Source organism: Phocoena phocoena, chromosome 10 (assembly GCF_963924675.1).
Source record: "Phocoena phocoena chromosome 10, mPhoPho1.1, whole genome shotgun sequence".
NCBI lineage: Eukaryota > Metazoa > Chordata > Mammalia > Artiodactyla > Phocoenidae > Phocoena > Phocoena phocoena.
The window spans coordinates 72,671,475-72,688,700 of NC_089228.1; the positions used below are offsets into that span (position 1 = coordinate 72,671,475).

The 17,226-nt window shown below is 42.9% G+C and overlaps 1 protein-coding gene across 1 annotated transcript in view; it reads left to right on the forward strand.

Moving 5' to 3' along the window:
- Nucleotides 1-16,928, forward strand: part of BICRAL (BICRA like chromatin remodeling complex associated protein) — a 33,579-nt gene extending 16,651 nt beyond the window's left edge. Inside the window, exons 5-11 of the mRNA XM_065886112.1 lie at nt 4,006-4,111; nt 4,955-5,055; nt 6,112-6,173; nt 6,879-7,024; nt 8,121-8,215; nt 10,954-11,056; nt 13,102-16,928. Of these exons, the coding sequence (XP_065742184.1) occupies nt 4,006-4,111; nt 4,955-5,055; nt 6,112-6,173; nt 6,879-7,024; nt 8,121-8,215; nt 10,954-11,056; nt 13,102-13,889 (1,401 nt within the window). The 3' untranslated portion in view covers nt 13,890-16,928. The remainder of the gene's footprint in view (nt 1-4,005; nt 4,112-4,954; nt 5,056-6,111; nt 6,174-6,878; nt 7,025-8,120; nt 8,216-10,953; nt 11,057-13,101) is intronic.
- The last annotated feature ends 298 nt before the right edge of the window (nt 16,929-17,226 follow it).

A 17,226-nucleotide genomic window follows, 5' to 3' on the forward strand; every position in this document is an offset into this window, starting at 1 on the left:
CTATACGTATAGAGCTGATGCTCTATACGTATAGAGCTGATGCTCTATACATATAGAGCTGATGCTCTATATGGAGCCTTTGTTCAAATTAGGAAAAAGTGCCCCTCTGAGCCAAAATAGAAAAAAGCACCCCTCTGGGTAGAGAAGCTGTGCTCACTGACAGGCTTGGCACTTTCCATGGGAAGAAAAGGTGCTCGTTCCCTGGATTCTAGCTCTTAATGCCCTCTAGCAGGTAACAGACCTTTGTGTGTCCAACTGTGCTGGCTCCAACCCATTTCTATGGCAATGGGGCAATTCCCAGAGGAGACTTTGGGCTGGGAAGATCCCAGATGGCCTCCCTCACTCAGCAAATGCCTGTCGGTTGACAAATATCATCTTGCTGGTTTGTCGTTGGCTTCTTACAAAGTGTACCACAGAGGGGGATAGAGATATATGGAGTATTCTGATTCATTGGTGGATTTCTGTATATTCACGTGGTATCAAGATAATACAGGGTCTAAAGAGTTAAAATTGTACATTGATATGAGCAGAGTTCTTGGAGCCAAGTTCTCAACAAAATATCCTTAAATAGCTTCTCTATTTGTGAAGAAAATATATTTCAAGAGCAAGTCTTCTCTAAGAGGGACTTCCCTGGTGGCACAGTGGATAGGACTCCATGCTCCCAAAACAGGGGGCCCAGGTTCGATCCCTGTTCAGGGAACTAGATCCCACATGCATGCCGCAACCAAGAGTTCAAATGCCGCAACTAAGGAGGCTGCCTGCCTCAACTAAGACCTGGTGCAATAAATAAACAAAATTTTTAAAAAGTGTTCTCTAAGAGTTCAGGAAAAAAAAAACCTGAATGATATATTTTCTTTCTGGAAAAATTGTCAGTTCGGGGGCAACCTAAATTTGGAGGGAATGAGAGAAAGTTGCTGGCTCCTGGGCAGGGGCATTGGACTAGGAGGAAGTACAGACCCCTATGACTTAATGCCGCAGTGGAATTCACTCACTTATTTTCATTTAACAATGATTTACTGTGTGCTCACTATGGTGTCAGGCCCTCTTCTGGTGCTGGGGATACAGCAGTGAACCAGACACACAAAAGTCCTGCTCTGAAATCAGGGGACTGGGAGTGACCAGTGACCAGCGAACATCTGGGAACAGAGCAGATCCCTTGGGCAGCAGAGCTTTCCAAACATACAGACCTAGTGAATGGAGGAGATTCCAGTGGGGACACCAAACCAAGTTCCCAGTGGATTACAATTCTACCACCATCCTGGCCCTACCTGCCCCGCCCAACCTGTGTTACCCTCATAGCATAAGAGGTGGGGAGATCATTCCAGTCCCAAGGGGAGGGACACAGTGAGGGGTACTGGCAGCAGCTGAAAGATGAAAATGCAATGATGCCAGTGTTCAACCCCCACATGGGTGTGGGCAAGGGGACTGTAAAACACTTACACCAAAACCTGCTCAGGACTTCCCTGGTGGCGCAGTGCTTAAGAATCCTCCTGCCAGTGCACGGGACATGGGTTCAAGCCCTGGTCCGGGAAGATCCCACGTGCCTCGGAGCAACTAAGCGTGTGCACCACAACTACTGAGCCTGCACTCTAGAGCCCACGAGCCACAACTACTGAGCCCACGTGCCACAGCTACTGAAGCCCACGCGCCTAGAGCCCGTGCTTCGCCATAAGAGAAGCCACCACAATGAGAAGCCCGCACACCGCAACAAAGAGTAGCCCCCCCCGCTCGCTGCAACTAGAGAAAGACCACCTTGCAGCCAAAAAAAACAAAAAAACCTGCTCAAACAAGAGGTGTCCCTACAGTTAGTAACCTTGTTTTCAGACACAACAGTACTTTATACCCTTAAATGATGGCAGTTTTTCAAGCTTTGACATTAGATTAGATTGTTCAGAGTATTTTTTTTTCTCTTTACTCTTCTGTATTATGAAAAAACACATAGAAAAATACAGAAAACATAAATGTACAGTTAACAAATAATTATAAAGCAAATACCCATGCATGTAACCACTCAAGAAATAGATTATCGGTACCCCAGAACGTACCCCCCTCCATGTACCTTCCTAACCTAGCCCCTCTCCTGACTTTTATGGTGATTTCTTCCTTGCTGTTCTTATAGTTTTACTACTTCTGTATGCATGGATTTTGTTTTATCTGTCTGTTCAATAGCTAGGAATCATTCAAGGTGATATCTGATAAATAAGGTGGGAGATCAGGCTAGGTAATGACATTTATTTATTAAAAAAAAAAAAACTTGTGTGCTCTTAAGCAATTAGAATGATACTCTTCTGTTTCATGTGAACTAGGCATATTGAAAGAAATTCCAAAATTGTTGTGTCCTGGCAACACTGCTGTGAGGATTTTGGTCATTTGAACGTATTCATTCTGGTTCATCTATTCATCTGTTGATCTCGTTATTTCAGAGTCCCATCTAGAATATAGCCTTGCCCTGTTAGACCACGTTTTTCCAACTTTTACCTGTTTGTTTTTTTATTCAAGATGGCCCTTAGTTTTGTTTTTATTTATTTACTTTTTGGCTGCACTGAGCGGCTTGCGGGGTCTCAGTTCCCCGACCAAGGATTGAACCCGGGCCGTGGCAGTGAAAGCCCGGAATGCTAACCACTAGGTCAAGGTGGCCCCTAGTGTTCGTCCCTTGGAAATACTTGTGAGGAAGGCCTGTGCTCACTGTTCACCCCAGGCCTCCTCACAACACGGGTGTCCTTCTTGTGAAGAGCTTCCCTACAGTAGGCAAGTGTGGAGTTATCTTCTAGGGCAAATGCTGTGAAGACCGGGAGATTTTCCCCCATGGTGTTCTCACTAAGAGATGCAGGTCCGACCTTCCCTGCTAATGGAAGGATGAACAAAGTGACTGTTTCCAACTTTGTACTGACCTCCTCCAGTCTTTCTTGGTTGATGTCAAATCCATCTCCATTTCTGTATTAGAAAAAAGGACCAAATAGCTAATTAATTGTTTAGAATAATTCATTGTTTAGAACAGAAATATCAACATGAGTTTAGTTGGCCAATGGCCAGGTATTGCCAAGGTCTGTGTGAGCGGCCACATGTGAATGGTTGGTGGGAACATTTTGCTTAGGCCAAGGTCGCAGGAGATGGTTAAACTAAACTCTAAATCATCTGCTGGTATACAAAATATAAAACTGAAGGAAAAACTGAAAACTTACTGCACTGTGAAGTAGTAATAACATAAAGGATTAAAATTTGGGAGTAGTTTAGAAACCCTTTATCATCTTACTTTAAATGCATTATAGAGATAACAGATTTTTTTAGAGCTAAAAGGAATTTGTTAGTCCTTAAACATCATCCAGTTCATCTTCCTTATTTATAGAAAGGAAGCACACAACAGTTTAAACATTAGATTACTTTTTCTAATAATATTTTGCTCAGACTAATATTCAGTTGAATTACATTTCCCAATTACATGGCACCTGAGGTTAGTTATCATGACATGAACTAGAGACATCCCAGACGGCAGAGGTGAGATTTCCTTTAGATCATCCACACAGTGGACAGCGAATGTTGACAGTAGATTTGGGGTTGGTGCTTGGGCCCTGACCGGGTGCTCAGCATCCCTGCAGACCCCACACAGGAACTGATACTCAGGGTCATAATCCTTGCAGGCGTGACATTGCATTACTGAGGATAGAAACTGTTGGGGGTAGAGACTTGTTTCAGGCTCAGCTTTGCATCTGAGCACCATGAACACAGGAGTTCCAGGAGTGAGAAAGTAGCGGCTGTCAATCAGCTCAGCTGGGATCAGTCCTCCCTCCTGAATGGCGTCAAGAAAATTCAGCAGGCTTGTAGACTTTAAAGGGTACTCTTTGCACTTCTCCCGATGTGATAGGAGAATAATGTTTTTAAACTTTTGTAAGCTAAACCGAAGGTGATGCGGGAGACTCATTAACAGACTTGGTTGGCACTTTAAGTGATCTATTAAAGCTTTTATCATGATATTAATTTTTCCATCTTGGCAATGTTTTTTCACAGGCTCAAAAAAAAAGTTTGAATCAGACTTCCCCCATTTCTGCTTCCAAGACTGCAGATGGCCTGAGACAAGCGCCCATCCCAGGCCTCTTGAGCACAGCACTGCCAGGTCAGGAGCCCCTGTTGCGAGCTCTCCTTAGTCTGTCCCAGTCCTCCCAGCACCAGGGGACACTCTTCACGCAACCCTCATCCCGCATCTCTTCCACTCAGCCTCACCTCCACTCTGATCCTTCCTTCTTTCCGTATCCTTTCCACCCAAATAATGTACCATGTTGCATCTGTAGTATCTTATATACTAATGAGGAAAAGAAAAGCACTTCTATTTAAATTACAACACATTAAATTATGTGGAAAAAATGTGCTGCTTAGAAACAATGAAACCTAGTATTATATGGCACATGCGACTTTGTAACTATCCTGTATTTGTATATTTAGAATCTCTCCCCCACACTCCCCCACCCCAGTCAAAAACAAAAAAAATGGTGGGCCATGTCTTCCATTTCTTCTAAAGCTTTGAACACCCGCACTGCTCAATAAGTACTAGAAAAGATGACGGCATGAACACTCCTAGCCAGTCCTCTATTTGGGCCTCCCTTTCTTAAGTTGTGAGTATTTGGGGGTTCTGTAATACTGACAGATCACTGCTTTGAGGCCTATTCCTTAGACCTTAGATAATTTGAAACTGTAGCGTTGACAGCTTTTATTTATTACCATTTATTTATGTGTTTATTTCTACTTATTACCTAAATAAGCTTTAATAATCCTTACCTCTGTCTTTAGAGCTTTGGTAGATAAATGTACTTCCTGCTCTCCTTCCTCACAGCCAGCACCCATGATAAACAAATCCCTTTCAGAATGTTCAGTAATCTGTGTACGTTGGACTCGAGGGGTTGCACAATGGGCCTGATTTACTGTTTCTGTTGAACGTTGTCTCATGTGTTCATTCTAATAGGACAGGATTCTGGAAGCAAAGCTATACCGGTGTCCTTAGGAACCCCACAACCACAGCAGGAAAAAGTCGTTGGATCATCTCCTGGCCAGCCAGTTGTGCAGGTAGAAAACAGTTTGCACAGCTTCTTCTCAATGTTCAGCATGATTGACAGAAAATGTGGTCGCACCACCTTCTGTTTGCTAGTGGCTGTCTGGCGTCATCTGCACAGTCGGCCTTGTCACCCTGGTACCCACAAAAGTGCTCACTGAAGACCTTCCCCGAGAGCCGTGCCTTGTGGTGTTAATGTTTATAGGACGAGTGTGTCTGTTCTATTTCTCACATGTTTACAGTTCTTTCATTTCCTCATGAATTAATAGTATACCAGCAGCCAACACATCGTAGACACTCAAAAAATGTAGTTTACTGTTGAATGATAATGATTATTATCCTATCAAAAGTGAATCTGTTCCTCTTAGTTATACTAGAGATTTTTTTTTTCCTGCAGGAGTGTGTGAAGTAGTCAGTCCCTATGGTCTTTGAACCCATACTTGTCTGAAAAAGAAGAAAAAAACTTTTGTTTTCTAAGGCCTTCGTCTCTTCTCCATCAAAATTGTAATAGCTTAATGAAATCTGTGGTAGTCTGGGCCTGCCTGGAATACTCAGTGAAGGATCTGGTTCAGTTCTCAGGTTCTGATGTAAGGCGTATTTGTTCCTTACCGTGATCCAAGAAATGCCCTCTGCTAGGTCACACACCTGGACTGTATGTGACAGGAGCTCAGACGTGTTTGCTCCCTTATTTACCACTGAGAGGATGAATTAAGGACCGTCTACTGAATTTTCAGATGTTTATGGAGTTGTTACTTAAAACATATTTCTTCAAAAACAGAATGAAGCTTTGTAGAGGGAGTTGGGAAGTCAGGCTTTAGGGTGCAGCCATGTCCTGCCAAGGGGCTGATAGTACAGCTTTCTATAACCTTGACACAGTGTAGCTTCGCTACATGGGTCTGTGGATTTCTTTGTTTCATTTTTCAACACTGGCAAATTATAGCAAATGCTGCATGCTTAGAGTCTGCTCTTGATAAGGATTTGAAAATATTGGAAACATAGTGACCTTTATGTATAACTGTATTTTGCTGATTCTACAAAAGGGAATAATAAGAGGTGTGTTTTGTCTTTAGGTGGATAGTCATTCGGGAGGACAAAAGAGGCCTGCTGCAAAACAGCTAACTAAAGGAGCTTTGTGAGTTACCTTCGGAAATGACCCATTTTGAACATTTTTCTAGGTTCCTAACCTTCAACAAATATCCAACAACAGTCAGGTTATGATACTACATATTTTTTAAAAGTATACTTTGGAAATCTTTCCCTATACTTTATTTCTGTTAGGAGATATATCTATCTATCTATATCTATATCTATATCTCAAATGTAGTTTGAGCCTACTGTTCACCCTTTTGTTCTTAAGGAGAATAGTTCTTGGTCTTTTTAGCCACCACATACCCTTTGATTGGCCTGAGGGTCATAGTTTGAGTCCCCTGTGTTGATGGTTAGACTAAACTCTAAACCCACCATGATGTATGAAGTATAAAACTGAGGGGAGGGCTTCCCTGGTGGCGCAGCGGTTGAGAGTCCTCCTGCCGATGCAGGGGACACGGGTTCGTGCCCCGGTCCGGGAAGATCCCACATGCCGCGGAGCGGCTGGGCCCGTGAGTCATGGCCGCTGAGCCTGCGCGTCCGGAGCCTGTGCTCCGCAACGGGAGAGGTCACAACAGTGAGAGGCCCACGTACTGCAAAAAAAAAACAAAAAAACTGAGGGGAAAAAAGACCTGCTATACTATGGATAATAACATTCCTGTGTCTCTCATTGTCTTTGCATGCAAATAACCATCGTGATTAGATTTCTTCACATGACTCAACACTGCCATTGGTAATTTCTCTTTAACAGCATTCTCCAGCAGTTACAGAGGGACCAAACCCACACGGTGACACCTGATAAAAGTCAGTTCCGATCACTCAGTGACGCAGTGCAAAGGCTGCTCTCCTACCATGTGTGCCAGGGCTCCATGCCCACGGAGGAAGACCTGAAGAAAGGTAAGCAGGCTGGACCCCCAGAGTGCCACCTTGACACCAGACACCCTCCTAGGGATGCCCTCCTGGGGACTCACCCCACAGGAGAACCAGAGCCTCGTCAGCCCCAGATGGTAGCCAGGTTACTGTTTTTCATTGCAGACCTACCTTCTTCCCAATTTACTTGATTTCCCAGTCCACGTTTAGGGTTGTGACTTATTTTTCTCAGCATTCTTTGGAGGGATACCCGAATGTCCGAATATTTTATGGACACATTTGAGGGCAGTGAATCCAGAGCACTGTGTGGACTCTGGCTGCAGACAGGACGGCCCTGGACGAGGTGCTGTGCACGGTGATTCAAGCACTGTCCTTGCGTTTAGATAGAATGCATACATACCCTGAGCTGCTACTATCACTTTTATGAATTAGATAGATCCTGTAGCTCCCAAAAAGCATTCTTTGAGGTTACAAAGTGAGTCCAGAGCAGGGTCTCTGAGGGGAGTGCAGCAGTCAATCCACTGTGAGCTTCCCTGGGAGGACCAGGGAAGAGCGTCCACGTCCAGCATTAAACAGGGATGTGGAGGTTCTGAGAAGAGTGAAGTGGAAAATGTGAGACCTTTGGAGACAGACAGACAAAGGACAGAGCCACAGGACCATGACCTGCGAGATGCCACGGACGAGTTGGTGTCGTTATGTGAAACTGGTCTGCCCAGCCCGGACAGTAGGACTTCATTGTCTCAGCGGTTTCAGTTTTTCATGCTGTTGGAAGGAAGTGGAGGCTTAGCTCACCTAAACTAGTAGATCATTCTCTGTTCATTGATATTTGCTGCTGGTCTGTGTTAACGTGGTTTTCTTTTATAAATGATCTTAATTAAAGGCATTATGTTTTTAGTTTCCTAATTAGAGTGAAAATAAGCTAGTATTAAAATGAGTTTCTGTGATCACATTCCAGTGAACAGTGAGGGACAGGAGTGCAGAAGGATGATGTTTAACCAAGGGGGAACTAAACTAAGAGGAGAAAATGGAGGGATAATTCATTTCAGTCCTAAGGAGAAAAGGACCTAGTGGGTGATTTGCGCTCTCTTACTTTTTTTTTCTCTCTCTCTCTCTCTTTTTAAAGTTGACAATGAATTTGAAACAGTTGCCACTCAGCTCCTAAAAAGGACCCAAGCTATGCTTAACAAGTACAGATGCCTGCTCCTGGAAGATGCCATGGTAAAGTCCCACTACCAAGCATGTTTGTTTCTTAAACTCCACAGGTCACAGCTACTAATTCAGAGAGAAAAACTTCAAGAAATTACATTTTCCCAACATAGTTTAAAAGGCACAGATACTTAAAATTGTAGAAAAACTTACCTTTGACTGAATCATCTACTAACATCAGCTATATTTGCTATGCTTTCCATGGTTGATCACACTGAGTCAGTGCTATCGTTTTCCTGGTTCCAAATGAGGAACTAGGGCTTTGGTTACGTAATTTGCCCAACATCGTACAGCCAGTAAGTTTGCAGTGTAATTAGCAGAGCTAGAATACAGACCAGGACCACCTGACCCCCATCCGCACTCTGATGCTGTCCACTGCCTCTCACCAACCAGAAGACGTGGGAGAGGGCCGGCAACACTCCTGCTGAATATTGTTCAGAGTAGTATCTGAGAAGATGAGGTGGTGACAGGTGTTAAAATTAGTTTTGTCTTGGGAATTCCCTGGCTGTCCAGTGGTTAGGACTCTGTGCTCTCACTGCCTGGGGCTCGGGTTTTCACCCCGGTCTGGGAACTAAGATCCTGCAAGCCACATGGTGCAGCCAAAAAAAAAAAAAAAAAGTTAGTTTTGTCTTGTTTTCAATTGAGAGATCACTAGCATGTCATAAAAACCATGCTTAACAGGGAGATCAGCTCGGTGCTTTGTGACCACCTAGAGGGGTGGGATAGGGAGGGTGGGAGGGAGGCTCAAGAGGGAGGGGCTCTGGGGATATATGTATACATATAGCTGATTCACTACATAGTACAGCAGAAATAACACAACAAGCAATTATACTCCAATAAATGTAAAATAAAAAATAAATAAATATGAATCTTTTGTCATATATTACAATAATAATTTCCCCCCCAAAAAAATCACGCTTAATTTTAAAACATACAGCCTGATGGATTTTAGTATATTCACAAGGCTATGCAAGCATCACCACTCGTTCATTCCAGAGCATTTTCAGCGCCCAAAATAGAAACGAAAATTAGTTGTTGTTTTTTTTTTTCCTTTGGCCGCACTGCATGGCTTGCAGGATCTTAGTTCCCCGACCAGGGATTGAACCCCAGCCCACAGCAGTGAAAGCGCTGAGTCCTAACCACTGGACTGCTGAGGAACTCCCCTAAAATTAATTTTAAAACACCAGATAATTAGAGAAAGGAGTAAGGTATCTCAGAAAATGATGGAAAGACCAAACCTATCTGAGATTTTAGAAGCAGTTCTAAAATCATACAGACTTTAATAAATTGGTCTCTTACCAGTGGCTTTTAATTTGAGATCAGCTTTGAAAATGTACCTTGAGAGATTAGCTGAACTATATTATACACGTATGCAATATAGTATAAATATGTATGTGTATGTGTTTGTGTTTAACTAAAGCGTATATATTTACAGGCATACCTCAGAAACATTGTGGGTTCAGTTCTAGACCACTCAATAAAGTGAATATCACAATAAATCAATTCACATGAACTTTTTCGTTTTCTGGTGCAAATAAAAGTTATGTTTACACTATACTGCAGTCTGTTAAGTGTGCAGTAGCGTTGTGTCTAAAACAACAATGTGCATACCTTAATTTAAAAATACTTTATTGCTAAAAAATGCTAACCATCATCTGAGCCTCCAGTGAGTTGTTGTAGTCTTTTTGCTGGTGGAGGGTTTGAAATATTGGGAGAATTACCAAAACGTGACACAGAGACATGAAGTGAGCAAATGTTGTTGGAAAAGTGGTGCCAATAGACTTCCTCGATGCAGGGTTGCTACAGCCTTCAATTTGTAAAAAAAAAAATGCAATACCTTCAAAGCGCAATGAAATGAGATATGCCTGTACTTATGTATATTAAAACTGTGCCACCAAAGTCTGAAATAGTTGTTCTTATATTGACAGTCATTTCTGAAACAAAACTCTGAGATATCAAAAAGACTAACTCTATCATTTGTGAGAAAAGGACCATTTGGACAGACTTGGACAAATGGACTAATTACTTGGACAAATTATATCTGCCATGAATTTTTATGTTAAATAAGACCCAGAAATATAATTTCAGATTTGATTCTGTACAGCAAAAAATAATTCTAAGGAAAGCCTTAATACAAAACATAATTATAGGGAATTCCCTGGAGGTCCAATGGTTAGGACTCTTGTGCTTTCACTGCTGAGGACACGGGTTCAGTCCCTGGTTGGGGAACTAAGATCCCGCAAGCCATGCAGCACGGCCAAAAACAAAACACAACACAATTTATAGCATAGCAGAATATAAAGTAAAAGGTTATCCTAATGAAAAGATTTCCCACGTATTAAGCAGAGGAGGAAGTAAGAAAAGTACAGAACAGTGTGTATAGTTGCTGCCATTTGTGTGCAAAAATAAAGAACGAAGAACGTAAACTTGTGTGTGTGCATAAACTATCTCTGGAAGAGTTTATTAAACTGCTTGGCACGAGGGTTCCTGCAGGGAGGGCCCTGGGTGGGTGAGGAAGGCAGTGCACAGGGGAGGCGAAGAAGGAAGGCTGACTTTCCACATCCCCTTTCGTACCTTCTGAAGTTTGTACCAATGTGGTAAATTACCTTTCCCCAAAAAACACGATTCAAAAAAGTATGTCAAGGATAAACATACTCTCCTTTCTGATTGCTTCCTTTGTCCCCAAAACACAGCGAGCTGTTTGCACTTGTTAAAGGGCATCTGAAATGACTAGGCTCTCTCATTTTCAGCGGATCAATCCCTCCGCTGAGATGGTGATGATCGACAGAATGTTCAACCAAGAGGAAAGAGCTTCTCTGTCCCGGGACAAGCGTCTGGCACTTGTAGACCCCGGTAAGAAACGCCAGAGTAAAAGCAGAGGAGAGCTACCGCCAGGGTTCAGGGACTATGGCTTTGCGGAGACTGTCTGAAGTGACCTTGGAGTTTGAAACCTGAAGGTAGATCCTGAATTCTGGGGAGAAAAAAATCCAGAGTTGAGAGCAGGATATGAATACTCTGAAAAGGTTGTTCTGCAAAATCCAAACTGGAATTTTACATTCAGTTAAGTGATTCTTCTTCCCCATTGTAAACTCAAACTTATCAATCTTTCCCTAGTTTTTGAGAACTAAAGTAAGTCAGAAGCCTTCCCAGAAGCAACTAAACCTCAGCAAATGATTGAGTTTTCTCACTATGTGCAATGCATTGTTGGGGGGAAATCAGTGAAACATGGTCCCTGCCCACAGGCTCTAGTAGAATGTAGTGCTCCTTGTTGGTACTCTTCCCGCACCCCATCAGCTTCCTGCCATTTGCATCTGTGCTAGATTCAACCCACATTCTGCCTTTTAAAAATGAATTCTCTATACTTCTTTCTAGCGTCTAAAATTTTTTAAATCGAATAACATAACAATTTATGGAATATCAATTTTTACCCATACTTTTACCATCCTAGAAAAGGAATGTTATTATTTCTCCAAGTTTTCTTCCAGTTATGGTTCCCATTTGTATACATCACTTATAATCATATGTCATGTGCTAGATATGATTTTGTTATTCTAATTTTCTTCCATTTAACACATCTGAAGTTTTTATCCTGTTGCTATAGTCTTCAAAATAATATTTAATAAATTTTTAATATACTAATTCGATAATTTGGCTAATCCATTCTCCTCCTATTGGAATATTATTTTCCTCTGGCTTTACTTATATTTTTCTAACATCTTTTCTGATACTTAAATATTAAGGTTCAGCCTTGTGTTTCATGTGGCTTAAGAAATTTTCAAAGAGAATACATGATCCTTATACTCAGTGTAAAGGGAGAGTCCTAGAGAATTGCTGTATACCTAGGAGAATCCTCAAATCCTTCCAAAAAACAAGAGAATAATGTGAGATATATTTCTGCCCCTTTTTCTTAGAACCTGAAATCCCCTATTGCCACTGGGTGAATTGGGCTTTGGGGATAAACCCTCCTCTTTTGTCACAGCCTCTCAGGCCTGGTGTCACGCGGGCAGGGGCATGCCCCATTCTCCTCTGTATTGTACCTGCACAGTGTTTGTTGGGTGGAATCACCTTTTTTGATTTCAAGGCTGTATCCCTTAGATCTCATATTTTGAGATTTAGTGAACAAATTCACGTTTGTGGCTTTATAGTATCATCAAAGCTCTATTTCACTTTCATTACTTCCAGAGTGAACACTTTCTTTGCCCTTGCATAACAGCAACCTGCTTCCCTCCCTCCGTACCCCCCACCCCCTAAATCCTCACTAACACTTCTCTCGCCATCCTTGGCTCTTCAAGCCTGGCACAGGTCAGCACTCACCCTCAGACCCGGTTCCTCCATACCCCACCGTCCTTCCAAGCAGATACCATTTAAGGTGCATGTTGATCGTTCGTTTTGTGTTCCTGGCAAAGTGCCACTAGTTATGCCAGGTCCCCTGCCACGTGTTTAGAGGGACTGAAGTGCCATCACCCACAGACAAGTAGTTGTGTCCTCCCCAGCCCCCCGCCAGAGCCTCCGTTCAGGGCCTTCTGCTCCAAGGAAGAAACGAGGCTGATACTAGCATCTGGTTTCTGTTTTCAGACTGTTTCAAAGCAGTCATTAATAAAAAACTGATCAAAAACTACAGTGAGAGACCAAGACAAAGTGGAGCTTTCTGCCCATTGGGTTTTCCCATTTGTCATCCAGCAGCTCCTTTCTCAAAGAGGTTTAAGCTCCTCTGGAAGCTGCAGCCCCGCAGCCTCAATTCCTTTTCAAGGACGCCCCTCAAGTACTGTGCTTCTGCACGTTCCTGGCCATGAACAGCTGACTCGGTGTGGTGGGGTAGGGTGGGGTGGGTTTGCACCTGACCCACTGAGGGGCCTGTCTCATTCTTTCATTAATGTTCTTTTTGTTCCCATTTCCAGAGGGCTTTCAGGCTGATTTCTGTTGTTCCTTCAAACTTGATAAAGCTGCTCATGAGACACAGTTTGGCAGGAGTGACCAGCATGGCAGTAAAACAACCAGTTCTGTGCATCTGACAGCCAAGGCCCAGAGCAGAGACAGAGCCAAAGCAGGCGTGGCAGAACCAACGAATCATGACCAGTTTCATCTAGTGCCTAATCACATCGTGGTCTCCGCAGAAGGAAACATTGCTAAAAAAACCGAATGCCTCGGCAGAGCACTGAAATTTGACAAAATGGGCTCAGTTCAGTACCGGAGTGCGTCTGAAGAGAAAACCAGCCGGAAAGACTCCGTGAAAGGCCGTGAGTGCTCTCCCGGCCCTGAAGGGCACCGGAAGAACTCGTCCAGACCAGATCACGGTCCTGAGAGCAAACTCTCAAGCCTCCTGGTAGATTCGCACCTGGAGATGACGTGTAATAGCTCCTTCCAGGACAAGACTCTGCGGAATTCTCCAAAGAATGAAGTTTTACACACAGACATCATGAAAGGGTCAGCCGAGCCCCAGCCTGATCTCCAGCTCACTAAGAGTTTAGAAACAACGTTTAAGAACATCTTGGAACTCAAAAAGGCGGGGCGGCAGCCCCAGAGTGACCCCACGGTTAGCGGCTCTGTTGAGTTAGATTTCCCCAACTTTTCTCCAATGGCTTCGCAGGAAAACTGCCTGGAAAAGTTCATCCCGGACCACAGTGAAGGCATTGTAGAAACTGACTCCATTTTAGAAGCAGCTGTAAATAGTATCCTAGAGTGTTAATAGCCGCAGTCCTCCCCCACCTGCCCCCGAGACCCTGCCCCGGACAAGTTACATTCTTTCCTGGCAAAAGCAATGGAAATGGTCTCCTGTCTCCAGCCTGCTTGATCTTTCATCACAGCTTATTCTTTCTAATCTCAGTCCCGTTCTTTGTTTAAGAGCAATACTCGTCGTGGTTACAGGGAGATCCTTCAGTAAAACTGATCCTTGTTAGAAAGCAGTCTGATGGGCCCTACACATTTCAAGTGTTTTGAAAGTGCTTATAGTCATTTTTTTGTTTGTTTTTGTTTATCTGTTTTATTTTTTTTAAACACTGTAACTCAATGAGATCACAGTACACTAGGCCCTGGGTAAAATTCTGACAATCATAAGTCATTTGAAAAGAACAGACTTATTAAAGAAAATCAAACAGGACTGATAGAAGATACTTTTTAAAGAAATCCCACTGCATCTCCAAATTTTGGCTTTGGGGGGGTCTTGGGGTGTCATGGGCCGGGAGACCACATGGCTCTCCCCTTGGCCGCCTCTGAGCAGTTAGTCCTGGCTGCTCTGCCAGGACCCATGGCCCTGGCGTGAGCACCTGTAGCGCACAAGCAGGGCTTCCTGTTCATCGTTCAAGTGCTTTTCTGATGCTCCCGGAGCAAAACCTCACCTCTTCAGCATATCCGCGTTGAGTTTCATCTAGGGAATACTTTGTTTTGAGTTACGACAGCACGACTTGAGATAATCTCACCAGGCGAAATAAAAGAAAATGGAAACCAGTTAAGTGGCACAGTGTACAGGGGAGGCCGGGATAGAGCCATGAGGATTACAATATGTATATATGTAAAAGCATATATATGTTAACTATTGAGAAAAAACAAGGGTTTTGCGTTCTATAATTGGATCTAGGCAGCATACAATGTACGTTTTTGTTGGTTGCTGGGTTTTGTTGCATTTAACCTCTCTTTGCACCCCTCCCACAACAAATAGGCAAGCGTCAAAAGTATTTTCATTTGAAAACTGTGTTGTAATTTTTCAGTTTAAACGTTAAGGGGACTTTGGCCTTGTTTCTGCTTCTTGTTGTCTGAGAACAGTAGTCACCCCTGGCAGCAATCATTACCAAAACACAGACAAACCAAAGGTAACCAGCCAGCCCACCACTGAGAGGAAAGATCTGAGACCCGGGATTCCCACTTGAGAGCCAAAGGACATTCCCTGCCATAGTTTGTGTTTGGCCCACGTTCATGTTCGTGAACGTGATTTATTGCTTTATTTATTTATATTTCTTTTCAGGGAGCTTTCCCCAGTTTCCTTTCTTGTATACCTGCCCCAGGTCATCCCGTTTCTGTTGACACTTTCATTCTCAATGTCATTGTAACCATCAGTATCTCCTAGCATTGGGAAAGCTACATATGGTATTTTGTATGTACCCTCTTACATACATGTGTGCGTGCGTGTGTCTGGGCTGTTCAGATCCAGAGGTCATTTTGGCGACAGTGTGTACACGCTCACCCTCCCTGTTATGTGCACGGGCTCTCATTTATTCTGTCCATCTCTCTGGCTTTAGAGGTGCACCCACTGGTCTTCACTCTAACATGTTGCCAAGATCCGCTTCTGGCCATCCCCAGAATGGGGATGACCCCACTGTCATCATGCTGGACATTTCTCTTCCAGGTTGGCCTGCAATGGACAGGAAGGCTTCTGATTACTAGAAAACTCAGTAACAGAAGACCTGGACTCTCCCTGCTCCTTAGTCCCCCAAACAAAGAAACCCTGTGAGACAGCCAGTCTTCACAAAAGCAAAATACCTTCTCCCCACTCCCACCCCTGAGCCAATAGAAATTGGAAAATCTGGGCCATTTTACGGTGACCATGTTTTCCTTATTTGTGCCAATGTCCAAGTTGCAGATTTCCCCTTCTTCCTGTATTGTAACATATTAGAAAGATAAGTTGGTATTGCCAGTTGGAACTTTCTGTTTGGGTAGCCCTGGGGTAACACCCTGCCCTGAACCCCATGATTTCATAGGCTCTTCTCTTAGGGCTCATGCTCCCCTAATTCCTAGCAAGACTTAAAGATGGTCCCTCCTGATCAAATTCTTCTCATTGTGGAAATTTATACCTAGAAGCCTTCACGGAGGCTACTAATGGGTTACAGTAATTACTGAATCAGTGGAATGCTTAAGAGACAAGATAAGCTCCATGTACGTTTGTCACCTCTCTTTCTTCCCTACCCTGCCCTGCTACCCCAGTCCCAGCTTTTGGACATACCATCTTAAAGGGTTTTTTAAGCCTTGACACTTGTCTAGAAAACGGAGAGCCTGATTTACCAAAATGAAACTTGTAAATTTTTGTGTCCTTGTATGTAAGTTTACTTTTTATGGAGGAAAGATTCTAGATAATGACAAATGACGATTATGAAATGTATTTTACTCCTGTGATTAGGTCATAACTCGCATGTCGAGGCCCCTCTGGTGGAGGGTGAGATCTCAGCCTCGGATGGCCAACATTCAGTTGTTCAGATTCATTAGTCAAAGTTAAGTTTTAGAGCTACTCATACTCAGTAACAAAAATCATTTTCTTTTCTTTTTTTTTTTTTTCTGTTGTGGAAAAGTGTGAATTTGTTATTAAGCATTTGATTTTCTGTGTCCTTAAGTACTGCCTAAAGATAAAGCAAATTTTAAACTGGCAATTATGAAAAAGAACTATTTTAGCGCTGAAGAATTTAGCAGACTTTGTTAGATTAGGGAGGCCTTACAGACTGACTTGACTTAAAGAGGACGCGTCACTCACTGTCAGTGTGGTGTGGGCTTTATTTGCTTAAATACCTTCATTTGTATAGTATGTCTCACTTGAAATTGCTTTGTATACATTTTGTAAAAATATTTATAAAATGTTTTGTAAAAAAAAAGTATAACAAATTGCAGTTTATTTTGTTATGTTGGATAAATACTGTTAAAAGAAACCAGTCAGTAACTATATTGTTAATCCATGGTTAGGAAATGTTTAGTTGGAGATTACAAAATGAAACAACCATTGCAATACAGCCAAAGATTTGGGAAAATGTGCAACTGTGATTGTCTTGATTTTGCAAAGAGGAATGGCTGCTTTTCCCAGAAGAAAAGGGTAAGTAAATGTCCAGTGGGAGTTCTGTTATTAAATACCATTACCAGAGAATACCCCTGCCAGTGAGGGGGGTAGGATTTTAACTGATCAGACTTTCTAAATTACAAGTTAAACAAAATTGGTCAAGGAGAAAGTTTAGTCATGAACATCTCCGCCCTCCCTCCCTGCTCCCCTCACATGGGCCCTTAACTGAGGAAGGAAAAATGAGGTCATTTAAAAGTTAGATAAATGTGCC